At 50.7% G+C, this 26,207-nt stretch overlaps 10 protein-coding genes across 10 annotated transcripts; 5 read left to right on the forward strand and 5 right to left on the reverse strand.

Annotated features, from left to right (window-relative positions):
• Nucleotides 1-165: 165 nt before the first annotated feature.
• LTR84_007268 (uncharacterized protein) lies at nt 166-2,016 on the reverse strand (the record flags this gene model as incomplete). The annotated part of the gene is made up of 1 exon (XM_064850821.1): nt 166-2,016. One exon carries the CDS (start codon nt 2,014-2,016, stop codon nt 166-168), a length of 1,851 nt encoding a protein of 616 aa, XP_064702487.1.
• Nucleotides 2,017-5,468: 3,452 nt separating this feature from the next.
• RAC1A (Rho- protein rac1A) lies at nt 5,469-6,190 on the forward strand (the record flags this gene model as incomplete). Its single annotated transcript, XM_064850822.1, has 3 exons — nt 5,469-5,768; nt 5,827-6,059; nt 6,130-6,190. 3 exons carry the CDS (start codon nt 5,469-5,471, stop codon nt 6,188-6,190), a joined length of 594 nt encoding a protein of 197 aa, XP_064702488.1.
• A 547-nt stretch (nt 6,191-6,737) lies between these two features.
• On the reverse strand, nt 6,738-7,694 carry LTR84_007270 (uncharacterized protein; the record flags this gene model as incomplete). Its single annotated transcript, XM_064850823.1, has 1 exon — nt 6,738-7,694. One exon carries the CDS (start codon nt 7,692-7,694, stop codon nt 6,738-6,740), a length of 957 nt encoding a protein of 318 aa, XP_064702489.1.
• Nucleotides 7,695-8,522: 828 nt separating this feature from the next.
• LTR84_007271 (uncharacterized protein) lies at nt 8,523-11,507 on the forward strand (the record flags this gene model as incomplete). The annotated part of the gene is made up of 1 exon (XM_064850824.1): nt 8,523-11,507. The coding sequence occupies one exon, from the start codon at nt 8,523-8,525 to the stop codon at nt 11,505-11,507; it is 2,985 nt and encodes a 994-aa protein (XP_064702490.1).
• A 408-nt stretch (nt 11,508-11,915) lies between these two features.
• On the forward strand, nt 11,916-13,280 carry LTR84_007272 (uncharacterized protein; the record flags this gene model as incomplete). Its single annotated transcript, XM_064850825.1, has 1 exon — nt 11,916-13,280. One exon carries the CDS (start codon nt 11,916-11,918, stop codon nt 13,278-13,280), a length of 1,365 nt encoding a protein of 454 aa, XP_064702491.1.
• A 455-nt stretch (nt 13,281-13,735) lies between these two features.
• Nucleotides 13,736-14,986, forward strand: LTR84_007273 (uncharacterized protein; the record flags this gene model as incomplete). The annotated part of the gene is made up of 1 exon (XM_064850826.1): nt 13,736-14,986. One exon carries the CDS (start codon nt 13,736-13,738, stop codon nt 14,984-14,986), a length of 1,251 nt encoding a protein of 416 aa, XP_064702492.1.
• Nucleotides 14,987-17,402: 2,416 nt separating this feature from the next.
• Nucleotides 17,403-19,487, reverse strand: LTR84_007274 (uncharacterized protein; the record flags this gene model as incomplete). Its single annotated transcript, XM_064850827.1, has 7 exons — nt 17,403-17,935; nt 18,015-18,290; nt 18,359-18,411; nt 18,462-18,675; nt 19,122-19,305; nt 19,350-19,418; nt 19,470-19,487. The coding sequence occupies 7 exons, from the start codon at nt 19,485-19,487 to the stop codon at nt 17,403-17,405; spliced, it is 1,347 nt and encodes a 448-aa protein (XP_064702493.1).
• A 350-nt stretch (nt 19,488-19,837) lies between these two features.
• Nucleotides 19,838-21,365, reverse strand: LTR84_007275 (uncharacterized protein; the record flags this gene model as incomplete). The annotated part of the gene is made up of 3 exons (XM_064850828.1): nt 19,838-20,804; nt 20,854-21,062; nt 21,111-21,365. The coding sequence occupies 3 exons, from the start codon at nt 21,363-21,365 to the stop codon at nt 19,838-19,840; spliced, it is 1,431 nt and encodes a 476-aa protein (XP_064702494.1).
• A 1,762-nt stretch (nt 21,366-23,127) lies between these two features.
• LTR84_007276 (uncharacterized protein) lies at nt 23,128-24,099 on the forward strand (the record flags this gene model as incomplete). Its single annotated transcript, XM_064850829.1, has 2 exons — nt 23,128-23,452; nt 23,510-24,099. The coding sequence occupies 2 exons, from the start codon at nt 23,128-23,130 to the stop codon at nt 24,097-24,099; spliced, it is 915 nt and encodes a 304-aa protein (XP_064702495.1).
• A 143-nt stretch (nt 24,100-24,242) lies between these two features.
• LTR84_007277 (uncharacterized protein) lies at nt 24,243-26,055 on the reverse strand (the record flags this gene model as incomplete). The annotated part of the gene is made up of 2 exons (XM_064850830.1): nt 24,243-25,884; nt 25,955-26,055. The coding sequence occupies 2 exons, from the start codon at nt 26,053-26,055 to the stop codon at nt 24,243-24,245; spliced, it is 1,743 nt and encodes a 580-aa protein (XP_064702496.1).
• Nucleotides 26,056-26,207: the final 152 nt, after the last annotated feature.

A 26,207-nucleotide genomic window follows, 5' to 3' on the forward strand; every position in this document is an offset into this window, starting at 1 on the left:
GTTCAAATTTGGGGCAAACACGGTCTGCTCAGAACTTTCATCACCGCGGTCAAAACTTTTGTGAGATTTCGGCTTTTGAGGGCCTCAATGGTGTGTACGTGCAAATTGCACGTATAAATAGTCGTCAATTTTTGCATCTCATGCCTTCAGTCGCTGCTTATCAAACTACCCCAACATGAAACGAGATTGATAGCTCACGAGAGGGGCATTTAATATCTCTGCACGGAGCTCGTCCTCCCAACCTAACATCACAGGCCTTAAACCGGGTCCCAGTGTCAAAAATTCCAACAGTACGTCATTTAGTCGTTCGAAAGTAGGACGAGAAAGTCGCTTCGCCACCTTCAGGAATCTACCAACAAACCAAGGCCGTTCTGTATGGAGGAGAGTGGGATTTCGGCTTCCGCTTAACAAGATCTGTACCAAGGCCTCGACTGAGATATGTTGGTGGAGCTCGTTGTAGACAATATTTTGCAGCAATTCTCTGAAGAATTCCTCGCTCAGGTCCGTAGAATGGCGATATTCCCAAATCGCAGTGTTGATGGTCATGAGTGAGCCTAGTCGAGATATAATTTGTTTGAATTGACCAGTCTCGGTATACCTTGGACCATTCGGACTGGCAACAAGATTGTAGAGTGGTTGACCAGGACGGAAAACCGAGTAACGCATAGGCTGCTGGGCCCGAGCCACTGGATTCTGTTGCATGCCTGCTTGTACGAGAGCAAGGTGTTCCGCACACTTCAAAAAGGTAATGAACTCTGTACATTGCTGAGCAATCTCACGCCTAGCAATAGCATCTGCCTGCTCAGGGGTTGAATGCATAGGCGATGATTGGTGATCAAAGTAAAAGGTGGCCCCGTGGGCATTATACCCCGAGAAGATGTAGTCGGACCAATTGATCAGCATTTGGAGTCGATTATGGTGTACCAATGCAGTAGGGCCTCCTCGATCTCGTATCTTTTGTACCACCGCTTGCCAGTGCATCCAGGCATACTTGCGGCGCTCTATCCTAGGGTCGAAGTCCTCCAACGCTGCTGCAGATAGTGTCGCCGATATTGTTGCATCAGATGTATCGTGCGGGTATTGCTGATAATGGTGGAGTAATAGTTGCGATGCCTTTGCCCTATGTTCTATCGCCAATGGGGTTTCTGCTAGTCCCTTGACCCACGCCTGAGTGTTTGCTGCATGAACGAGAACAGTATTCTGGAAGCATACGGCCCCCTTCATGGCCTCCGGTATGAAAACGGAAAGGTACCAATTGTGGGCATGGGGGCTTCTGCGCTCAAATCCGTATGAACAGGCTGGCATGACGTTGGCATAAAAGTCGAAGAGTTCTTGATCTTGGACATTAAGTTGCATCGGAAGGCAGTCGAATGGGTCCGTCCGCGCTGCGCTGAGTATTGTTTGAGGTTCCGGGCTCCGCGAGAGCTTCCATACCTTCTCATTGTTCCAGCTTGGAGAAGATGACTCTCCAGAATACCCCGTTGAAGGTGTTGAAAATGGTGTACCGGATACCATGAGAGGTAGTTTAGCAAAGCTATTCGAGTTGAGATGAAATGAATTTCGTGGTCGCCTCTGTACATCTTGTGGCTGAAACGGGGACAAGACGACGGGAATTGGTTGTGACGCATTGGAGGAGATGGATCGGCTACGCGCTACCATCGCTGATCCATGAGGTAAGGCAGACGCCAAAGGCGTAGAATCGGGCCTCGTAGAATCGATGATGGGTAGGGTTTTCGTCTTGAGTTTCCGTGGTTGAAGCCGTGTTGACTTCTCAGGCTTTCTTCGAGCATCACTTTCCGAAGAATCGCTTTGTTTGGCGCGCGACTCCCACCGTTTCTCTCTCATGTATTCTTGCATAACATGTCGACGAACTTGAGTAGAGTTGTAATTGGTACCCGAAGATGCGACATCACTGTTGTCAATAAACTGAAATCGGCGCTGTGGCTTTTTCGATGGTGTAGATGTTGGCTGATGCCCACTTGGAGCTTGATGAGCCCCTCCCTGAGAGGTAGACATCATAACAATGGTAGTCATTGATTCACCAGACAGCCTCAAGGTGGAAATTCGGTTCAAGAGGCTGTTGAGAAAAGATAGGCGGGGTTTGAGTCGGCAGAATATCTAGTTGGTTTTGACCCTGACACCGCTCCAAATATGATGAGGCATCCACCCCCATGTACTGGTAAGAAAGTCAAAAACTGCCGCGTTTTAGAGGCAGTCGTAGAAGGGCAATTGCAGCTTTTTGAACGCCAACGACGTCCACCGGATCGTAGAGGCAAGGAAACAACAGCAACGGGAGTCCTGAAAAGTGGAAGGCCCGGTCAGAAAATGGTAAATGTGATTGATGGAGGCCCGAAGGAGGGAGAGGAGGACATAATAGCCCTGTCGCCGTAGCTAAAGAGTAGGGCCCCTGTTCACGTCATGAAGCTGGCACAAGACACGCGCGCACAAGCCATTTGATTAGGAGAACGGTCAACGGTGCAAGGCGAACCGTTAGCGGAACTATGTTCAAGACCTAGCAAGGGCCTCGTATGCACCAGAGTCGACGGTGTTGAAGGGCAAAAGTGGGTGCTATATGGAATGGAGGTGGGTGCTTGGATAAATCAAGCGAAAATTCAATAGGATATGGATGTTAACGGAGAAGGCCTGACCTTGACTGTTTCTGGAGGTTCGGATGTCGGGGATGTATTAAGCCATGAGCCTACGGGCTCTGGGGGGCGATGAAATGGATAAGAGTTGACTAATGTGAGCAAGAACGATATCCAACAGATTCAGAGTGCTTCGTACGGGTCCAAGTTGGCTCGCCTTTAACTTTCAGGGCAATGGCGCAAGAAGTGCTCCTTTGAGTCGTTTATTCCATGTCCCGATAGTCGAAGCATCATCTTTACTGTGCCTAGGTATATTTTGTCACCACATCAGTGCGTGGTAAGTCGAGACGATTACATAGTGCGGTCTGTGCATCATTGTCTTGTTTAGGTGAATCCTGCAGGAGGGCGAAGGAGACTTGATGAGCAACTTGCCACATCCTAGTCGTCGTCGTCAACTCGAACCGCACTGAATGTCACTTGTACAGACCCATCGTGCCCATCCTCCTGGAGGCAAAGTAATAGATCAACCCAGTGGTCTGGGCCAAACTACCTGTCGCGTAGGATTTAGTGTCGGCAGGAGTTCCTCGCCCATCCACGTGGATCTCGACTTGAAAAGACTCGCTGCTCGGCACAGGCCATCACGAAGCTTCAGACGTTGGACCCCTTCCAGGTATACATAACCGGGGAAACAACACGCAATCCTGTTGATCAATTCTCGGTATAGCTCTAAATGGTGTTGGTCATAAGCTAGAATATGCCGGCATGTCCTGACAAGCATACGCAGGGGGAATTGGGCTAGACCTTTGGGTTGACGATTGAATGGTCATGGGCCCCGAGGGTTGCGAGCCTGAAGAGTCGTTCTTTACTAGCATCATTTAGTGAGACATGCAAACAGCACGTACCTTGGGTACGCAATGATGTTTCACGGCGCATATGCCAAATGTGAATAGAGGCTGGTGTAAAGCAAAGCCATAGCTACGAAGTAGGAAAGTGACCCTCAACAAATGCATACTCGTCAAGCCTGAAACCCCGTGGAAGATACTAGTATCCATTTTGATGTGGATTTCGAGAGAGATATTCCACAGCTGAACGGGGTGCGTCCGTAAAACGGAATCCCATTCCATCAGCGCACATACCTACCTGGGCAGCAGGTAGCTTTGGTTTCATTGGAAGCTCCTGAGTACTCAAGCAGGTATCCAAGCCTCCTGGCTACCGGTTCGGATACAATGTGGGCGGCCTTAATATTTGAGCAGGGGACGAGTTGGATAAAGTAGTAATGGCTGGCAACCTTCTACTCAGAGGCGTTAACTAGGTGCGATCGCCTGCAGATAACTTGGATGCTATCAAAGAATTCTCCGGAATGAGGAGTCCGTAGTACTTTGTGGATAAACAAAAGACGCCCCCTGGCAATCGCATATTGGTGCCCACCTGCTCCGTAGGTACTCGGTACTTAGTCGAGGATGGCCTTATGAATGAAGCCAAATGAAATCACGAATCACAAAGGATCCATACATGTAGCGAATGTTGGCCGCGGAGAGGATAAGATATGGAGTTCCTCGTGGCTTATAGTACTCGACTTGGCTGGGTATAACCACTCGTAGTCCTTCGGTTGCATAAGCTGAGGACAACTCCATCTTCTTTCAGAAGAACGGCACAAGATTGAATCAACAAGACGCAAAGAGGAGAGCCCTCGTGCCTTGCCTGTTCACGACACGACAGTTGATTTCACTACAATACCCGAGTAATTCCGTCGTGGAGGTGGGTTGAACTCTGAAGGATACCTTGCGAATGTCGTTGTCACCCTCGTTGGCGTCATTGTTGGCGGCAGTGAGCATCCAACAGGTCACAGACGCTCGACTAAGCAACATGGCGAAACAGATCATCAGTCCACAATTGGATACGGCAACAGTTGGTGTATCAGAATGTACCCCAATTGATTCAGTATCCTGACCCGGAGGCCCTTTTGCCAAGGATGCACCCACTTGATCTCGTCTACCAGTCGACTGTTCAGTATCGATTGACAACCACTGGCAGCTATGTCTGTAACCTCACTGGCGATTGGTTTCGAGCCTTGATCCATCATAGGTTGTATCCGTACACATGTCTCTTTCTTGATTCCATTGCTGCAATACTCCAACCTGAGCGTCTCACAAAGTGCCTCAGCCACTACAGACTTCATACACCAACGAGGAGGTACCTACTGAGCACGCCCACAGCTTTATCGCCCAACGCCTAGAGGACCCCGGAGGCCCCCCCTGGCCCCTCCAAGTCTTCCTATCAACCAACCACCAGGGCACCTATCGTCCGAGTACGAACACCTGCAATTGTCCCTCTCTTCAGTCTTCACACGGCCACTCCCGCCGCATCTTGTCTCTACCCCCTGGACCCTGAAACTGTATTCGCACTGTCCTGCCACTACTCCGTACTCCGTATCCGTACACTCATCTGATCTTGCACGAACCTCTTTCATCCTTCCTCATCAATCAGCACTACTGTGTACTTGCTATTGCCATACCCTACGACGACTAGTTAGTACTATTGGCACCCACTGCACTGCACTGTACCCGCCTGCGTTCCAGTGCGTGCCTAACTAGTTTTCCCATCTCCATCTCCATCTCCAGCTGCACCATCTTGCATCCTGCATCTGCACTGCACGCTCTTTGCCCTGCGGGCTCCCATCACCTTCGCACACCAGCAGAACGCGCATACAGTACCTGCTGGTCACGGTCACGGTCACGGTCCGCCTTGTTGATACTCCTCTGCCCAGCTTGAAGCTGCGATAATATACTTGCCCTAGACCCTTTGAGTTCCCATATCAACTCATCGATCCTTAATTTGTCGATTTGAAATCAATCGATTTTCATCACATTCGCCATAATCGAGATGGCGCAGGGAACTCAATCCATAAAATGTGTGGTCACTGGTGATGGTGCTGTCGGCAAGACATGTCTGCTGATATCCTATACTACAAACGCCTTTCCTGGCGAATATATCCCCACCGTCTTCGACAACTACTCAGCTAGTGTCATGGTCGATGGGAAACCTGTCTCACTCGGCCTGTGGGATACCGCTGGTCAGGAAGATTACGATCGATTGCGACCACTTTCATACCCTCAAACCGATGTCTTCCTGATATGTTTCTCCATCGTCTCTCCTCCCAGTTTTGACAACGTCAAGGCAAAAGTGAGTGGACCATAATCTTCATGAGAGGGTAGCGTTCAAGCTAATATTTGGTCTTCAGTGGTATCCGGAAATCGAGCATCATGCACCCAATGTGCCCATCATTCTCGTCGGAACCAAATTGGATTTACGAGAAGATAAAGGAACCGCAGACAACTTGAGGGCCAAGAAGATGGAGCCTGTCTCCTACGAGCAAGCTTTATCAGTCGCCAAGGAAATCCGAGCGGTGAAATACCTAGAATGCTCGGCATTGACACAGCGGAATCTGAAGAGTGTGTTTGACGAGGCGATTAGGTGAGATAAACACTTATCCCTGTCCCTGTCTCTGGCGCATGGCAACAGACCACTAACTTTTCCCCATCAGAGCCGTGCTCAATCCCCGACCGACCGCAACTAAGAAGAAGTCCCGGTGCACCATCCTCTGAGGAAGGGCGCAGAGAACGACTGCGGTTGAGTGTCATTCAAATCGGATGATTTTCTGAGGAAATGCAAGATCAAAACTTGAGGTGGCCGATAATCTATTTTTGGATTGGCCAGTCTGGTGCTGAGAACATGGACATGGACATGGCAAAGGAACAATCACAGATCGCATTCGCAAGATGGTGGACATAGACTTTGCAAGCTTCGATGCGCTTTGCTCTCCTCATTTTCTGGGTTTCCTGGTTTTTGACTCTCTGCCCATCAAATCCGCGTTATGAATGGATTACAAGAGCAAAGGGATCGTTCTGGAAGTAGGGACACCACCAGGGGCATCTCTATCGTATCACAAGTAATTCAATTACGCAATCTAGTTGAGGAAGGGCCGGGGCGTTTTATATAGGACATCGGACTGAACAGCGGGATGGGAGAAATTCTCAACACAAACTGGCACACACATCTAGACCTGATTTGATTTTGGATCGTATATAACCTGACTCGACCTGACCCGAGCGACCTATCCCAATCTGATCAAGACACCTATCCGCGCTCAGTTCAATGCTTCATTTGAGCCAAACGACTCGGATGTATCGACCCATTGTCGACCTGGGCGGCATTAGCACCAGTTTGGGGCTGGGATCTTTTCTTCCTCGCCGCCTCATCCAGTTCCGCGCGCTCCTTGACCCTCGTCCTCTCGCGCTCCTCATCCAACTTGATATTCTTGGACCGGATCTTGTCCTTGCGCTGTTTGCTCTGCTTCCCGCCACCGCCGGCCGTCAACTCGACGTTGATGCGTCTTCCGGCCTTCTTCTTCGCATCGAACCCTCCTGCTCCTGCTCCATCTGCGTCCTGGTTCACATTCGTCTTGTCTTTCCCCTTGGCCTCCGGATCGAAGATCGAATGGTGGTACAGTTTCAGACACGTCTTCATCTTGTCGTAGCCGTCGAATTCGACGAATGCGAACCCTTTGCCTTTCCCGGTCGTTTTGTCCGTCGAGAGCCGTACCGAGCTGGGCGCCAGCTTGACGAAGTGGTCCTGCACCTGTGCTGCCGTGGCGGTGAAGGGCAGGTTGCCGACGAAGACGATGAAGCGCGATGATGAAGATGTGCCTTCGGTCTTTTCCTCGGGCTCATCTGTGGATTTTTTCGTCTTCTTCACCTTCTCTTTTTTGTCCTTGGAAGGCTTCGAATCTGCCTCCGCATCCCCGTTTTGCTCTTCGGCCGTCGACTTGGTCTTCTTCTTTTTCTTGGAGGAAACCTCTGCAGCGCCGCCTTCTTCTTCTTGCTCCTCTCCTTCCTCGGTCACCGCCACGTTGGCACGCTCCTTTTTGCTGCTTCTCTTTTCTTTTGTGTCCAACTTCTTTTTCTTGGCCCTCCGCTCGGATTTTTCCTGTCGGCTCTGTCCCTTGGATTTCGACTTCTTCGCTGGTGTAGACTGATCTGGTTCTGGGCCATCGTCTTGCGCGGGGACAGCGTCAGGCTCGACCTGGTCGTGCTTTCTCTTTTTGGACATTGTGGATGTAGTCAAAAATGTTGTGTGAATTGAGATCAGTTGTTTTGCTGAGATTACTTCGGTTGATTCTAGTTGCGAATAATGGTTGAGGGCCGAGTTCGTGATTTCTCAGTAACGGGTGAACGGTGAAGCGGTCGAACAGAAAATTGACCGGTGAATTTTTTCTCGAAGGCACTGCATGGGAGACAATCTGCAGAGATTGGCGACGTCATTTCCGGAGCATGCCTTCTTTTGGACCCCCAAGTGCCCAGTTAAAGGTTGCTCAGGCCTCCAGGCACCAATGGTTTATCCCTAGGCATCCCTTTAGGTACCTTGCGCTATTACCAACACCTAGATTCGAGGTCTAGTTCGGTCTCGCAGCTAAAGAAACTCTAAACCAATTCCCAATAATAGGTAAAGTTCTGGGCCAAGTCATAGCTTCAGGTGAAGTGGTACCGATTAGTGGGCAATGGGCATGTGGTAGGTGCCTCACTCGGTTGCAGTCCAGTTCCACGCCCAGAACGGATAGGTAGGCTGAATACTGCCACCACTGTCATCTGCGTCTACCCACTACCACCACTGCACCTTCAAGGTCACGGTATACAACTTGAACCTAACCACTTCTTTTCACGGCTGCCTCGGGCTTTCCTTCAGCCTCTCCTCTCTGTCCTTTTCCCGACTGCCTGGGTATACCCTTCCAACACCTGCGAGGTGTCTTCCTTGTTCTATGCCCGACTATGATAGACAGATAAATCCCGCCAGCAGCCACAGTCCTCCAGCTTCTCCTGCGGCGGCCGATTCCTCTTCCTCCTCACCTTTTCCCCCGTCCTCGCTCTTGTTACCCATACCATGGCTGTCTATGCCTCTCAGATCGGAGCAAAAGGTCCTTTTGCGACCTCGGCTCCTCCATCTATACCGACTCATGCTGCCCCCGCAGGCACTTTCATGCCTGGGACAAAGGTCCAGGTCGGAGACCACAGGGTGGTGATTGATCGATATCTGTCCGAGGGTGGGTTTGCCCATGTCTATGTGGTCACTTTACCACGACCAGTCGACGGAAACACCAAGGCCGTCCTCAAAAGAGTGGCCGTCCCAGATAAGGACCACCTGGCCAATATGCGCACCGAGGTCGAAACCATGAAGCGACTGCGGGGCCAAAAGTACATTGTCAAGTACATCGATTCCCACGCCTCGCAATTAAAAGGCGGTGGTTATGAAGTTTTCCTGCTTATGGAATTCTGTCAGGGAGGAGGTCTGATCGACTTCATGAACACTCGCTTGCAGAACCGCTTGACCGAGCCTGAAATCCTCAAGATCTTTACCGACGTCGCAGAGGGAGTGGCCTGCATGCACTACCTCAAACCTCCACTCATGCACCGAGATTTGAAAGTCGAGAATGTTCTAATAGCCAGCAGCGGATCTGCAAAGATGTATAAATTGTGCGATTTCGGTTCCACAGCTCCTGCACGACCCGCTGCCACCACGGCTGCTGAAGGGCGTCTGATTGAGGACGACATCAATCGACATACCACGCTCCAATATCGAAGTCCCGAAATGATAGACGTATACAGGAAGCAACCGATTGATGAGAAGGCCGACATATGGGCACTGGGTGTCTTTCTTTACAAACTATGCTACTATACCACTCCTTTCGAGGATGTTGGTCAAATGGCCATCCTGAATGCCAGGTTCAAGTTTCCTGCATATCCACGTTTCTCCGACCAGTTAAAGTTGATGATTGCCTCGATGCTCCGAGAGAAACCTTCCGACAGACCCAACATCTATCAGGTTCTCCAGAAGTCAAGTCAGTTAGATGGCCGTGAGCTTCACCTCAAAGATATATACAGTCGACGAAGTCAGTCGGAGGGTCGGAAAGACCAAATCCTTCCTCAACCCTCGAGTTCTCAGTCACGAACGGGTGCCACTTTATCTCCTCCGAAGCAAGAAGCTCCTCCGTCTGTTCCGCAAATTGAGCCTATGCGCAGAGGTCGACCAACTCAACCCGTCTCCCATCATGGTTCCGCCAAGCCAAGTCCTTCTCCCCTTCGTATGGTCGAAAGCACTGATCCCTTTGCCGCTCTTGACGGGAGTAAGCCAGTTGTGGAAGACGAACTTTCTCATAAATTCCCCTCTCTTGATCATTTTGCCTTGTTGACTGACAAAGGCAAGAAATTCGCCTTCGAGTCAACGGCAGAGAAGCCACGCGAACCAGTCGAGTCGTCGATAGCGCAACGAGTCACCAATGCTTTGGCAGACGAGGCTTTCGGTAGACCACCCAGTCCTGTCAAACCCAAACCGGCTCTGGACAAACCTCTACCTGCCGTCAAATCTCAAGCAGTTCTGCAGCACAAGAAATCACTAGAGCAAAGGGAACCACTTGTTCGAGCTAGCGCCCCTGCCATTACCCCGAAGCCTTCAATGGTATCCACAGGCACCATGACCTCCGCTTCACCTCAAACTACAGGATTACTCCCCATTTCCGACCGACCGATACATCGCTTTCCACCCAGTGATCAACCACCGAGATCTTCAAGTCTGAACAGACCCTCGAGTCAGACGCGGGCGCCAGAGACTAGCAAAACTGGTTCTCGCCTTGCTAGCTTGCTCAAGGAGGATGCGCGAAATTCCCAAAAGGCTAGTGAGGAGGAGTCAAGATCACCCACTTCATCAAGACCATCACTTGAGGGAGGTCGTCCATCGCTACGAGGTCTCGACTCTGGCGTAAGTCGATCGAGATCATTAAACCTCAGGCAGCGACCCGCAAGCGTTAATATCGGCGCGGGACCGACCCATATCAAAGATCGTGAAATCAGAGGACTTGACTATGAGGCGACTTTCACGAGCGCGGAACCAGACCTGGCACCTTTGACTCCGTCGGAATCAGCAACCAATATTTCTTCCGACATAGAGTACCTGAAAGCCAAGGAAGAGGAGGAGAAGGAGCGGAAGCAGCACCACAAACGCCTTAGTAGTGGTTCCAGACATATGAAACGAGCTAGTCTTCCATCTATTGGTCTTGCGGCTGGTACCAAGTTATTGGCTGGGAAATTTGGCGATGCCTTCAAGAAATTCGAGAGTACCGATTCGAATAATGGGAGCCACCACCATCATCATCATCACCATCATCACCGAGATAGAAGCGAATCTCCATCTCGAGATCCGATTAATGTTTTGACTCCGATTGCTGGTTCAGAAGCAACAGACTTGAGCGATGATCGACCTGGATGGGATGAGACGGAAGAGCTGTCCCCAGAAATGAAACGAGAGTTAGAGAAGCGAAAGCTTGAAGCAGAGGAGAGAAGAGTCGCAAATGCCGCAGCGGAGTACAGACAACGATTGGCGGCTAGGGGAGGCGGCTCTGTCGGCGGTGGTGGTGGTGGTGTCTCATCCAGGGCATCTTCGATTCAGAATCGATTGCAATCGCTCCTTAGTGAGAACGAGCGACCTGCACAGAAGACAGCTACTGGATACGGAAGATTTACCGAATCCCCTGAACCAAAACAGCGAGTTGGCGAGCGCGCGCAGACATTTCAACCGATGGCCAGTACCCCTGCACAGCACATCTCGACATCTTCAGCACCAGCATCATCGGTCGATATATCGAGAGCAGAGATACGATCACAACGGCCAGCAGCGCCGCCTAAGCCCAAAGTTCTGCAACATGCGATTATTGATAACGGAGCCACGAGAGATGAGGTAGAGGTGAGGGCCGATGAAGACTGGGAGGCGGCGTTTAGTAAGCGATACCCAAGTCTGTCTGGCCTGGAAATGGTCGAGACATCGATAGACGAGCCGGTCAAGACAACGGCCACGGTAAGGACGAAAGAAATATAAGTTTATGAGGTATGCACAAATAGATGTAGATTCCAAGGTAGACCATCCGATGTTTTGGCCTCTGGATTTCAGTCAAGGAACAAGGCACCGGCGAGACAGTTGTACTACAGTATCTTTGGGTCTGTTTGAACTGATTCTTGTCTTTCTTTCCATTCGCTCTTGTCATGACTGGGAAGTGAGGTTATAGTTGAATTCTTGCTCGCGAAGTGAAGAGTGAATGCGAGGCAACTTCACTGCAGGCAGCCCGCGACCGACTTTCACTTTCCTCGCGTGACAACAACCATTGACCAGATCTCTCTTGCTGTTAAACTTCTTTCTGAAATAAAATCCCTCAACAAATTTCTCTCATCCCATCATCCGCAATCATCAATTCTTGACACTGCAGAAGAAAGTCGACCTGTTTTCATCATGCCGCCCAAAAGAGGGACCAAAGTCCGGGGACGCGGGGCAGGCCAGGCGTCATCCCGCCCACCGATCGCCAATGGTCCCCCAAGTTTCTTCACGCCACCAAGCGGCCAGGGCACCAATCTTAGCTGGCAAACCCCCGGGCCTCAGGTGCCTCAGGCGCCGCGGGGTTCCACTTCGGGTTCCAGAGGCTCGAATCGTGGCGGTCGCAGCAGCAGGGGAATCAGAGGAGCCCGAAGGGGTTCTCTGGGCACCAGAACAGCTCCCACCACCCAAACTTCTGCTGATGCCGCTGCACTCACAACTGGCCAGAAACCACTACACTTGGCCACTCCAGCACGACCATCTTCGGCTTATATCACTCTGCGATTTTACAGCACGAAGAATACGGCATCTGAACCATTTGTGACTTTGAGGCGTGGAAAGAAAGGAGCTGCTGCTTCTGCTGAACCACATTCCAACCAAAACCCGCCCAAGCCTCTGACTTTGTTCAGTCCTTCATCCGCTCAGAGTCAGGAATCACCACTACCACTCCCATCACTTATCTCGGCTACTACGACTACCCCAAATTTTGGACCCGGTCTTGGACCAGAAACGCCTTTGGAGAGTGTTTCCAGCAACCAGCCTACTGCAACTGATGACCTATCGAAGATTGGCGTTGGTCCAAGTAAGCTGTCCACAAGAATTTGCTCGCCCGAGACCAGATTGGATTCCCCGCAAGGCTTTGGATATCCAGGTGAATCAGGCGGCCGTTCTTCAAACCAAGCACCTGCGACTGTGAAGACACTTCCTGGATCGCAATTCCGCCCAGTACCTCGTACAATGGCTCCGATTACTGACACAACAGGAGTGCAAGCTGGAATCAAGGATGTCATCCAGAATCTGTACGACATTCAGTCTCAAACACATGGCTATGTGCCTGACACGGCAGATCTACTAGTGGACAAGATGACGGAACTCGCACAGTCACTCAACGACCTGCAAAACATGACATCGACAACCGTCTCGCCGAACAATCCAATCCATAGTGTACTAATCGCCCCTGAGATTGTGGACTACGTGGACGACGGACGCAATCCGGACATCTTCACCAGAGATTTCGTGGAGAATGTACAGCGAGGGAATGCGGTGATTAATGGGAAGCAAAAGGCATTCAAGGATTTCAGCGAGGTGTTTGCGCAGGTACTTAAGGAACGGATGCCACAATTGACGAGGCACGTTGACAGGATTATGGACAATGCTGGCTTCGACACGGAAGATACAAAGGAGACCGACAAAGTTGATGGCGCGAATGGTGCCCAGCCGAACGGAGCATCGAGTGGCCAACGACAACAGGATTCTGCATTTTCTTCAGCTACGACAGGGTAGGAACGGCGTGGATGGATGAGAAGCCCGAGAATCGGTGATCACTCACAACCCAACGAAAGCTGATGTGGTGGACTACTGGATTGTGCTTGAGAGTAATGATCGGCAACGTGGATAATGCAGTGAACGACATGATAGATTAGCAGGTGACTTACCTCCATGCTACATAGATATTTCCGATCTCAAGATCGTGTTTTAATTCATTTTACAGCATCAACAGCCTCATGGAAAGCAATGTGCAAAATACCGACGACAGCACCTGTAAACTCTTGCCGTTAAAGGGAGAGGATGACTTACTAGCCGTATTGGGTTAGATCATTACCCTCGCTGTGATCTAAACCGAATGAGGCGACCCTCAGCAGACCCTCAGAGATTCTTGAGCATGACGAAAGTTGCAAATAAATAGCACCTTCTCACACGATCAATGCTCCCTCCTTCGAAACCACAAGCTTGAAAAGATGCCTAATCCCCAGAGCATCTCACCTCTTCGGACCCTCCTGGCTCAGAGAGGAGTCTGCCGCTGCTCATCTGTCCAGCAACGTCTTCTCTCCAGCACCCGCAGAAATGCATCGCCCACTCAAGCACCGCCCATCTCGGGCTACGGCTCTGCAGAGCTCCTGCGCCGACACCACAAGCAAGAACTTCTCACGCCGTCACAGGTCGCCAAAGCAGAGCGAGCTCGGAGCGTGAAGAGAATGCGCTGGTCGGCGTATGGCATTGTCGCCTGCGCCGCCGCCATCTTCGGCACAATCGTGCTGTACCCGGATCCGAGAAAGGCGGAGAGGAGGCGACTGCTGGACCTGCAAGAAGAGGAGAAAACGGATGTCGTTAAGCTCGATGCTCCGCCCTCGATCGGTGGTGGCCTTGTAGACCCTCTCGCGAAGCCTGACGACGTCGAGCAGGTTCCGACAGGCACCTCGACCATCCCCACATTCCCCAAAACCATCCACCTCCCCAGCACCGCACCAGCATCTAGCCCTGCCGCTGCAAACGAACCCAACAACGGCCAACAATCCTCCGTTGAATACCAGCTCGTCGGGCTCGGCGTCCGCACAGTCTCGATCCTCAGCATCCAAGTTTACGTGGTGGGTCTATACATCGCAGTCAGCGACATCGCGGCTCTACAGGAACGACTCGTCCACAGCGTCGCAGCCGCCGACGTGGCGACCACTCTTGTGCCCGGGGAGAAGAAAACCCTGCGCGAGAAACTCCTTGACAAAGACGAGGGCGAAGACCTCTGGAACGCCATCATCCGCGACGGAAACCTGCGCACCGCCTTCCGCATCGTGCCTACCCGCGCCACGGACTTCATGCATCTGAGGGACGGGTTCGTCAGGGGCGTCACGGCGCGCAGCGCGCATTTCGCCTCTGATCGCCAGGATCTGTCGTTCCAGGACGAAAGTTTTGGCCAGGCCCTCAATGAGTTCAAATCCGTGTTTGGTGGTACCGCGCGCAGGAAGCTGCCAAAAGGTGAGGTCCTGCTACTTTCCAGGGATGCTCGCGGCACGATGGGCGTGTACAGTGAGGACAATACTGGCACGAGGGTTCATATGGGTGAGGTTGCGGATGAACGCGTAGGGAGGCTGTTGGCTCTGAATTATCTTGCTGGTGCGCAAGTCAGCTCCGAGCCGCTGAGGAAGAGTGTCATTGATGGCGTATTGGAGTTCGTGGAACGGCCGGTCGGTACCGTTGCTACGCAGGTCGTGTAGGGTTACCTTACACTGAATTATACTTGGGCGGCGAGCACGGGTGGATGGAGCGAAAACCCCGCCTACTACAAATCGTGGAAGCATAAACAGGGAAAACGGAAAGATTCAAGTTCATAAAAGCGCTCGCATTGAGGGGAGGCAGTGTCGTGGTGTACAAACATATAGGATACCTGGCCATCACTACGAGTATGTACCAATACTACTATCATCATCTCCACCATCTATGCGTACTGAATTCACCAGTTTGCCGGAATTCGGCTAAGCGAAATATCCCGTCCATGACACCTAGCAACTGATTGTGCTTGTCATCACAACCGAGCGCAGTGAACGCCAGTCACACATGTTTGTCGGTCCTACCACGCGTTGGGCAAAAATTGCTTTATTCGACGACAAATCCCCGTGGCTGAATCCCTTTCCTTTTCTTTGTCGCCCCTTTCGGTCTCAGCCTTGTGTGGAATTCATGGGACTAGCAGGTCCTCCGTGCCAGCTTGACTGAGTCTCAATAGCGTTGTGTCTTGTGGGGGTAATGGTAATAGAGCAATCGGATTCACATATTTTCTCGAGAATCAATGCTAGCTCGGAAAGAACTGCAAACAGCCGCCGCATTTCATATTCAAGAGTCATATGTTCCCATCACAATCATCGTCTGCCTCCCTTTACTCTTTACCCATGTAATTATACACTAGCCTGCCCAGCTGAACTTGACCACCATTCTCAACCACAATCCGATTCGTATAGTATCTTGCCCCTTCAATCTCCTCAAATCCCCAAGTCTGCTCCGCGGTCCATCCTCCGATCCTGTCTACATTTCTTGTCCAGCTCTGTACATGCTCGCTATCTAGATATCTAGACGGAGTGGTGCCGTCTTTGAGCCTTTCCCCCTGGAGGAATACACTCAATTCTGTACCTCCGGGGCTTAACTGTTCGAACTCTCCAGTCTTCCACCATCGGGCTTTGGCTTTCACGCTTCCAAAGATCTTGTCTGCATCATCTTGTTCAGCCCAGTCTATAGTTCGGTTTTCCTGTGTTGTTGATAAGCCACTTGCCACCGAGGCGATGTCAATGTGGTAGATTGAGTCTTGTACATATTCGTTAATGGTAAGCTACTCAAGTTATATCTTAGTTGGAATATTTCTGTCATTTGAAGTGGAAGTCTAACTAACCATCACCGTAGCGAGACTAATAGCCTTACGTGTGAACCAGCTCAGGCCTTGCAAGGCCAGCATTGCATTAACGTCATCAGAGAGGCTTTTGTTCTGACAGGTTCAGTATTGATCACGTCGATCATTGAAACAGAGCTGAATTACCAGGACAAATCTCCCACTCAATGTCTTGATCGTTATATCTGAGGGAGCTGCCATACTGCTGAATTTTACCGATAAGAGAAGACAACAATCTCAACCTACTTTCCTTCCCTAGAGAACCGTCCAACCAAGGACACAGTCGCCAGCTACAGGAGTATTAATATTTCATCGGCTCAGCAGCAAATTTGTCATCGAATTCCGTCGGTTCAAAGTAGTGAAATCGAAGATTCCAATTTAGTATCTTCGGACTTCCAGACACTGGCAGCTTTGGACACGATCTTCGTCACGCGAATCGCGGTGACGGTCTAGTTTGGAACACTAGTCTTTTCCAGCCACAACTACGCATCCGACGCTCGCATTGCCGCGGCTTTCGGCCTGCGTTGCCGCGGTTATCGCCATCAAAGAAACACAATAGATGTCTCCGGCGAAGGAAGGGAAGTATAGGATTGGACCTAGGCGAATCACTGTGTCCCTCCAAGACTTAAGAATAGCCGCTCGTGAAATCTTTAGTCTTGTAATTAGCTTCAGACGGATGTGTTGGCACGGGCCGGGACGTGTAGGTACGAGCCGAATCTGAGCCCGTGGAGTACTTGGCAAGGCTGAGTTGATCTGCCTAATCTTGCTCTACCCTGAGCAAGAACCAGTGGAACATGAAGATAGAGATAGGGAGTTGCTGGTTACGAACACCAAGCCTCTAGTCTCGCGATAGTTCTGAGGGCTTTTGTGCTGTTAATCTCCCTTGTCCACAATTCCCGACTTCATTCCTTTTGTGCTAATGTTTTTTAACTGCCTGAAAATAGGGAGGATATAAGTATCAGTATGGAGCGTTCAATTCTCTTAGTATGCTGCTAGGTCACTGATCTTTTGAGTTCAATATGACCGCGCGGATGGCATCGTTCCTTAAGATAGTTCCACTTGATGCGAATTAAGATTATGATCTTGATAACCAATTATGATAGAGTGGGATTTATTGCTTCGAAACGACAAAAGTTCTCAAGTCCTTTTGATATTGAGGCTGTTTGAGAGATTGCCGATAAAGACGACCAGTACAGCGGTATATCTGCATAAAATCAGTCACAAGCCATGAATCGAGACTTGGTTCAAGGAAACACTCACGCGGCGCTTGCGGCGAGAATTTCATGCCTTCTCGCCTTGGTGAACAGACTAATGCAGGCCGAAAAGGCGAACGTGGAGACAAGAAGAACGCCAATACACTGAAAGTCCCGTCCGGAATTTGCATCGTCTTCGTTCTCGTCGGACAGCTGGTAGAGCACATAAATCGGGACGACCAAAAGCACCAGGATAATGAACGTGATGATCAACAGAACAAATTGCTCAATGCGGTTGCGGGTGAAGTACACCTCATGGCCCGAGCCATCCGTCTTGCGCCGCGTTTCGCCTGACTGGAACAGCCACCGAATGAATCTACAATCAAAGGACCGTAGAAAACGCTCCACACCAGCGTCGAGCCAGGCGTACTCGCGGCCCGGTCGAAGCGTGATTAGGTCTTCCTTCTGGTAGACAAACTCGGCGTCCTCATCCAGCACGCCGTTCTGACCCTCAATCCAGTTGCGTACGCTGACGTACTCGCCTTCCGTGGGCTTGTTGAACTTGGTCAATTTTTGCGCCGCGGCCAGTAAGTTAGCTAATCAGAAAAGAGGATATGTCAGCAAAGAGTCAACAGAGCAAGACAGTAGAGGTTTTTGGCCACGGGGGCTGCGTACAGTACTCAAGCCACTTCCGCTCTATACGCTTGAGGAGCTGCACACGCTCCCGCATGTGCTCAGCATCATAGTCTCGCCGAGTTTGTAGGCGCCGTGGATCCTCTGCCTCGTCGCTGCAGTCAAGCTCCTCCAATTCAATCTCGAGGAGGTGGAGGTCGTTCTGCTTTTCCACGAGCAGCCGTGATTGCAAGTAGCCGAAATGTCTGTAGACCATAAAGTTCTCGTCAGAGTCTAGAAAGGCTGCGAGTCGAGGATACCCTTGTGGCGTATTGTGAACTTGTGGTGTGTCGCAATCAGTTCCTGGTCTTTCCTTTGGGCTGTGGTGGAATGCATGGTCAACTCACTCTCCTTGACAATTGGAGCCTTGCTTCGTGTATTCTCATGTATCTCGCGATCCCTGTGACCGCAGAGCCTACTCAACGACAACCAGATGCGTGGTGGATATACCCGTTTGACTGTGTCGAAATCAGCTTTCCGCAGGTCTTGGACAAGTTTTGCGAACCTAATGGGCTTCTAGAACCACCAGAAACCGTGCTTTCGCTTGATATGGTTGTCGGACTCGCTGGTATGGCAGCGGGGTCTGTTCCCCCCTCGGGATCATTGGTTTGATAGCTCTCATCACGATGATTGCCGATGAATGTTGGTAGTGCCTTCTCCACGTCTGGATTCATCACATATGTTTTCTAATTAGTATTCATATAGAAACCGAAATAGGCCTAACACAAATCAACTCGAGGTTACCTCATACATGAGGCTGGGAGACACCCAGCTTTATCTATATCAGCATCACACCAGAAGTCCTGGCTGTATTCGTCTTCACTGGTTCCGCGAGCCACGGCGGTCATACCACGTCGTTGGTGTCATGCGCGAGGTGAGATAGTGTGCCCAGTTGGGCACCAATGGCACGAACCCGGGAGCCTCGAAATTGCGCTAGAAGCGGGCACGACATCTCTCTGCTTAGGACAAAGAATTATTATGGACCTGGCCGGATCAAATGCGAATATTTGACTAGCGGGACCGCAAGAGCTGAGCTCTGGCACATGTCCTCTTTATCCTGACAATCTGACGCTTGAAAGTCCAACTACTTATAACGCGGATCTCAATTACTTGCTTTCCGCTGTCGGAGTCTTAGCTGCTTCTGGGGCACATCCTTCTTGGTGTGGCCACGAATCTCTAAGTCGTAGAAAAATTCATCGTTCTTTGAGTGAACATCGCTCACGACCCCGTACACCAATTTCCCATTTTCATCTTTCATACCAACATCATCACCAATATTGAAGCTTTGCGTGGGCTAAGGCCTTAGTACAGATTGAAGTCCGCCTTGGGGAGACATACTGGATTCGGCATCGCCCATTTTTTCACAGTCGCCCGGTCTTGGGTAGCAAGTTTGGGAGTACTGCCCAGCTGTACGATGGTGAGGTGCATACAAAGATGTTGTGATAGTTGCTACGATACCTGAGGCGAATCTGCCATGGAGCGAAAGTTCGACAAAGAACCTAATCGTAAGGCGTTCTTCAAATCTGCCAAAGGCAGTGTGCCGCGGTTTGGCGCCCCAACGCGCAGGCGATGGCACTTAAATGTTCTCGGCCCCTGGTTCAATGAGGCTCAAAGTCTGCCGGGGTGGCCTGGAGATGGTGTGCAGCAGCTGCGTGAACGCCCTGGGCGCAGTTCCTCGTTGGACAAAAACACTTTTGGTCAAGTGTATTTGACGCGGGGTAGCAATGTGCAGGAATCAAGTCTCGTCACACCGGTCAACGCCTCGAGGATTCCTTCTTATCTGCGACCTATCACAAGAGTATTTTTCACATGCCAACGAGGCTCGCTCAGAAGAACCACCAATCTACCCGTGCTGCACGTCTCCAGTGCAGGGACCAACACGCGAGAAAAGCCAGAGTTAGAACAGGAGCCACTCCCATCCACCTTTGGCTTGCCGCGATGCTTGCTGAACGAGACGCAAAGCTGAAGGCTGCCCGCTGAAGATCTGCAGCACCATTCTCGGACGCTTGGAGATTCAGGTCGCTGGACGGAGATGATCTTGAGTGGACCGGCACCTTGAGATGAGGCGTGCTAGATGCGAACTTGTGTTGATTCTGTCGGACCGCAACGGTCACAACTTCATGCCACCTCCTGAGCATGATATGTTGAAATCTCGTTCCTAATAAACCCCAAGAGATATTCACGACCGGAGCCGAGCTTGACCTCATCAGTTGCGCCATGTCTTCAGCAAGTTCAACAACATGGTCATCTGATGGAAGCTCACTTAACTCGAGGTTCAATCGAAGAACATATTGACACTGCGTAACAACTTCGCTTCCACCGTCTGATGACTGCTGGACAGTAGGCGGTGGCCTGGCGGAGGGTTGAACGAGTGGCTTTAGTCTGAGTCTCTGAGAAGCCTGGTGTGTGCCTCTGAACCCGGCTTTCGGTATCTGGTTGAAATCTCGAAAATGTTCAGACTCCTCGATATGCTGCATGAGTTCACCTACGGTGAATCCTTCCAGCCGTTGCTTCGAGAGTGAGTGTAGTGCAGAAATAAGTGCAGATGTGAAGGAGTCATCTCCGGGGCCACGAGCGACATCATCGGGCATACAAGATGCGATGAACTCGATTATCCTCTCCGACTGAACATTGCGAGATGTCGACTGTGTCAAAGCTCCGGATTGACAGCAATCAAAGATGATTAATAGGTCGGGCTTTGTCTTTAACACAACCTTCTCGACTTCATTCCAGACAATGGTATTCTTCTTTGTTCGACGTTGAAGACAGATATCCGGATCGTCGTTGGTTGTTCTGATGCCATTAGCGAACTGATATTTGGGGTGCCAAATATCCTACTCACCTCGCCATGCGAAATTCATCATCTTGCCGCTTCATGCCGTGGCCGGCATAATAGATCAGCACCAGACTTCCCGAAGAGTTGTGCTGAGCAATAAAATTTGCCACCAGACGTATGGTCTCGAAGGCAGCATCGTCGATATCCTTGGGGATCAAGGCTCTCTCAACAGTATAGTTGTAAACCTCTCGAAAAACTTTCTCCAAGCGATCTAACTGCACTGTGTCAACACGCGGATTGGTCCTCACTCTGAAATTTCTCACCTCATCGTCCAAAAGGCGTAGATCCGTGTCCTCCCAGCTTAGCAAAAGCACTGCCACGTTGCTGTGACCTTTGTTTGCATCGAATGTTTTCATGCGATTGGCGAACGTATTTTCGAGGTCTGCATTGAGACTCGGTACCTTGAGCTCGCGGCAATCGCATTGGTCTTTTCCAAATCCCCAGCCTGAGGGCGATGAATTCGTAGAAGGCCGTCGTGGCGACACCTCTGGGGATGCGCAGGTTGGTGAACTTTCCATGGAGCCTTGTGCAGTTGAATGCAGGCTCGTACGCTGGAAACTGGAGACTACTGCTCAGTGGTCAGTCGTACTTGTTAAAATCGGAGGAATCAGAGCGAGCAACGTGGTACACTGCATGATGGTGACAGTGGCAAGGCAAGGCTATATAGCAAATCACTGATCGCGTGCGCCCGTAGACCATAGCAATCGTAATTCCTATCCAGCCTCAAAGGGAGTGTCCGGAAGCCTTGCGCTGGATGAATTACAACCACACAGAGGGGCGGTGCAGGAACAGTGGGTACCAGGCAGAGAAACAACCATCTCCGGAAGCCGCAAATTCCGCCAAACTCTGGGCCACAAAGCCACAGGACAAATCGGCCTGCTTCGAATCACTACGACCTGCGTGATGGTTCACACATTTTCTCAGGCTTTGGGGCTGTGCCTGCCTGGCTGCACTAGCGGCCCTGGGGCTTGCCTTCGGGCAACTTTGTGGGGAATTTGGATGTTGGCGCCCTGAAGTTGAGAAGACTGAGTGAGAATGCCAAGCTCAACTCTTTTCTTATTTATCAACCTACCTTGGAGGCGGATACCTCATGTATGTTACTAAACTCTTACATTTCCGGAAGACTTTTGCGCTTAAGGAGCTTATATCTTGTCCGGCACTGTCAAGCGCATTTGTAAAAGAGCAGAACGTTTTTTCGACGCTTATGCACGTATCTCACGAGCACATCTTAATGCCACTAGCGGCGTGGAGACAGCAAGATTTAGCAGCCGATGACAAGTTCTACCTTCTATATCCCAAGGCACGTTGTAATCTTGGTGCCCTTATGAGATCATACCGCAAAACCCCTCAACTGACAAGAGATTTCGTTGAGAATTTGTTTTCACATCTGTGGGGTCTGATAGATGCGCTTGCTGCACTGCATCTGTTGGGAGGTAAATCGGGCCTTCCAAATGACGACGTAGGTCAGTCTGATCATGCCAGAGAGCTAGAAAGATCCTCTGGCTCACTGTACTTACCACTACCACCACGACCTCAAGCCGGATAATATACTTGTGTTTGATGACAATTGTAGTAGTACTACTGGTTTTCAGAGCAGCACCTGGAAGATCAGCGATTTTGGCACAGCGGATGTGGTGACAGCGATTTCTGGTAAGAGTATTCTCGAAGCAATCACTTTCCTAGCTTGGGTCTTTAGATCCAACTTCATAATCGACCTTTCACATGTCGGAGAGATTTCAAGTTTCATAATTTTGAGCATAGACGTTGTCTAGAGAGTTCACGTCTTTCTTTTTAGCAGATACGTGTTTAAATTCGATTCCTTCACCCACTAGTCCGGTCCATCATTACCGTTCTGGAGAAAGCAATCGTGTGGAGTATGATTGCGGATTTGCCAATCATAGTGCTAAGTTTCCGAGTAATCTATTCAACTAGTGTAAGATGCGGTGTATTTTAGGTTCGAGCCCTCCTGGAGGCTCCACATCACCGCCTACAGGTTGCACGGCACAGTATGAGAAGCAACGGTAGCGTTTTAAAGAACAGTGGCACATCAAAGATGACGTGAATACGGCTTTAAGGGCAATTGCGTAGCGCTGTTCGGTGCTGGAAAGGAGTTAGACAGCTATGAAGTGGATCTTGCAAAAGGTACAAGAGACGAGATATCCCGAGTTATGCTGCTCGATAGTTTCCACCAAGTATTCCTAGAGCATATCCCAACGTGTGATACATCTATCCATTTCTCTAATTAACTTAGACTCCCCCAAAGCCCTCCCAGCAACCAAAATGACAACCACAAGCATCCACTTCAACCCTGTCCGCGACATCCCCTCCTTGGCCGGCAAAGTGATCCTCATCACCGGCGCCAACAGCGGACTCGGTAAGCAATCTGCACTCGAGCTAGCGAAGCACAACCCAGCGCAGATCTGGATGGCTGCACGAAATCTCGAGAAAGGCAACGAAGCCGTTGCGGAGGTCAAACGCCAGATCCCTGCCGCGGCGGTCAGCTTCTTGGAGCTGGACTTGAGTTCTTTCGAATCGATCAAAAAGGCCGCGAAGACGACGATCGCGCAGTCGGACAGGCTGGATGTTTTGATGCTAAATGCTGGATGTGAGTGTACTTGACACACATTTTGCCCATAGGATGCCGTTAACCTCCTCCCGTCAGTGATGGGCTGCCCACCCGCGCAAAGCAAAGAAGGCTACGAGATGCAAATGGGCACGAACCACGTCGGCCACGCTCTCCTATTGAAACTCCTGACACCACTGCTTCTAAAAACAGCAACCACCCACCCCGTCCGCGTGGTTAGCCTTGCATCCTCAGCGTGGAAATACGCCGGGCCAGAGAAGATCCAGTTCTCCACACTCAAGACTCTTGAAGGTGTGACCCCAGTGAACCGGTACATCCAAAGCAAGACGGCGAACATGTTGTACGCGCAGGAATTCGCACGACACTATCCGCAGCTGACGACCGTGTCGATTGATCCTGGCGAGGTTGATACCCAGCTCTTCTCGCGCGAGCCGGGTGATGAGCAGATGGTGCATTTGCAGACTGTGGTGGCGCCGGCGAGGGTTCGGCCGGTTGAGGAGGGGGTCAAGAATCAGTTGTGGGCGGCGACGGCGGAGGAGGGTGTCACGAGTGGATCGCATTATGCACCCATCGGGGTTGCTGAGCAGTCGGGTCTGGTTCTTGATAAGGACTTGGCGCGGCAGCTGTGGGAGTGGACGGCGAAGGAATTGGATGGGCAGGGGATTTGAGACTTGAGATTGAGATCTGTGGTAGGGGCTGAATTTGTAGGTCTGAATTGAGCCCTCGACAGGACGGATGGACGAAGGGCAGTCATTGAGTCATTTCATAAACCAGCCGACGGTCAGACCCCCACAGGGGCGTTGATGTGGCATTAAGTCCTATCTCTAGACCCATCACTCTGTAGACTTAACTCGTACGCTTTGGTCATCGTTTCTGAGCTCCCATCGGCAGTACTCCTTATGTACGTCATGACAGCCGTCCCCGATATACCATCTGGAAACTTGATCTGAACATCTCGGACCCGAAATGACGCTGGCAGAGTTCGTAGGTTCAAATCGCAGTCTTGAGGCAGACTCTCGACGTCAAAGGCATCGTCAAATGCGGAATCTTTGTAAAAGTCTCCTTCTTCGACTCGCACTACCTCATCGGCGACAAGAGAGGCTATTCGCGAGTCCCATATCCCTTCTTTGCTGGGCAGCGCGCGCAGGAGCCTGATTGCCTGCATCCTGAGGCGATGCACTCGACAGTGGATTACCGTGTAGTACAGCGGCGGGATCCAGCCGATATCAGGAGTGAAGCGAGAGGACTCTGCCTCATGTCTGAATATAGTGTCTACGTCGTGGACGCGCCGAACGGTTTTCAGAACCTTGATGGCGTGAACTATCATCGAGGCAAATGCCTGTGAGTGAGAGTCGAAAAGCATCTCATCACCTGGCTGGAGACATGTGTCGGCAGAAATGCTGGCCATGATATGGTAGAGATATAGTAATCGATGACCGACTTGTGAGACAAGGCTTAGCTGACCCTCAAACCTGACCCTGGATGCTTTGTAGGCTTCGGACCAAATGTTCAGATTGGCTTGCAGTTGTCTTTGGATACTGTATAACTCTTCTCTTGAATTGAGGTTTGAAAAGCCTTCGAGAGTACCTTCTTGGTGAGATAGCTTTTGCAAGCAGAGGATGTCATGGAATAGGTAATCAAGGCAATTCCTTGCTTGATCGAGAGACTCAAATGTAATGGGTAGAGATCTGCAATGAAATTGGCTTGGGCTTGAGTATGTGCTGAGCCCCTTACCAAATTGTCTTGCCAATAGGTTCATTCGGGAAAATACTTGAATGATCCAGACGTCGACGGAGTCACTACTGGCATTTGGAGATTGAGAATTGCGACCGTCAAGTCTCCCTTGCAAATCCGGTGGAAGCAATTCCAATATTCTCACGCCATTTTGGAGATGATTATTTCCAGTAATGTAGTTCCCACGCAAGAATTCGATGCAGATGAACAGCATACATGCAATGAGAACGACGCGGACGGATTCCTTGTCCTCTGAGGCAAAGCGGGGTTGGATGAGCAGCTTGATAGCCTTATTATAATGCCGAAGAGTGAACTGATCCAGGAGAGCTAGATCCCTATCTTGTGACGTCTCACCGAGACCGGTGCAACATCTCTTCTGCATCGAGCTCAGGGCCAACATGGCATGATAGATGGCAGGTTCTTGCAGACTAGCCTGCAGAACAAGGGCGTCCCAGAACTTCATCTCGAACGAGCCGCGGAGTTTGATTGCGGTGCGTAGGCGGAACCACTGGAGATAGCCATGCTCATCTCGAGTCTCTGGCGCGATGGTATCGGACAATGTTCTCGCTAACTTAGCGGAGGAAAGCGCGTTGATGGTGGTAGTTCTGGCGGTACCATTATCACCACCTCCCCATATTCCATAGCCTTGACAGACTCGTCGAGTCGATAGACATGTCGTACACGTAGGTCGACCCTCATCGCATTTGACTTTGCGATCTCTTGGTTTTCATGAGCGAATGTAGACTAACAGGGCAAACCGACGGTCTGATTGCGCACATGAAGGCTTACTTGCAGGTTTGACACCCAGTTTTTACTTTCCGTTTGGAGCTCCTGATATTGAACGTTCTGGTATCGGATGGAGAGGCCGTTGGGTGCCTAGCATTGCTCATATTATTCGAAGTCGTTATGCTTCACGGGTGTGTGATTCTCAAGTAATCAGTCAATTGAGAGTCAAATAAAAATCCATGAAAAAGAATGCTGCCTTATATACAGTCCGGTTTAGTAGTACTGGCTTTGGCGAATACCACGCGCGTGGGGATGG

The sequence above is a fragment of the Exophiala bonariae genome (genome assembly GCF_035927105.1).
Source record: "Exophiala bonariae strain CCFEE 5792 chromosome Unknown scaffold_28, whole genome shotgun sequence".
In the NCBI taxonomy this organism is placed as follows: domain Eukaryota; kingdom Fungi; phylum Ascomycota; class Eurotiomycetes; order Chaetothyriales; family Herpotrichiellaceae; genus Exophiala; species Exophiala bonariae.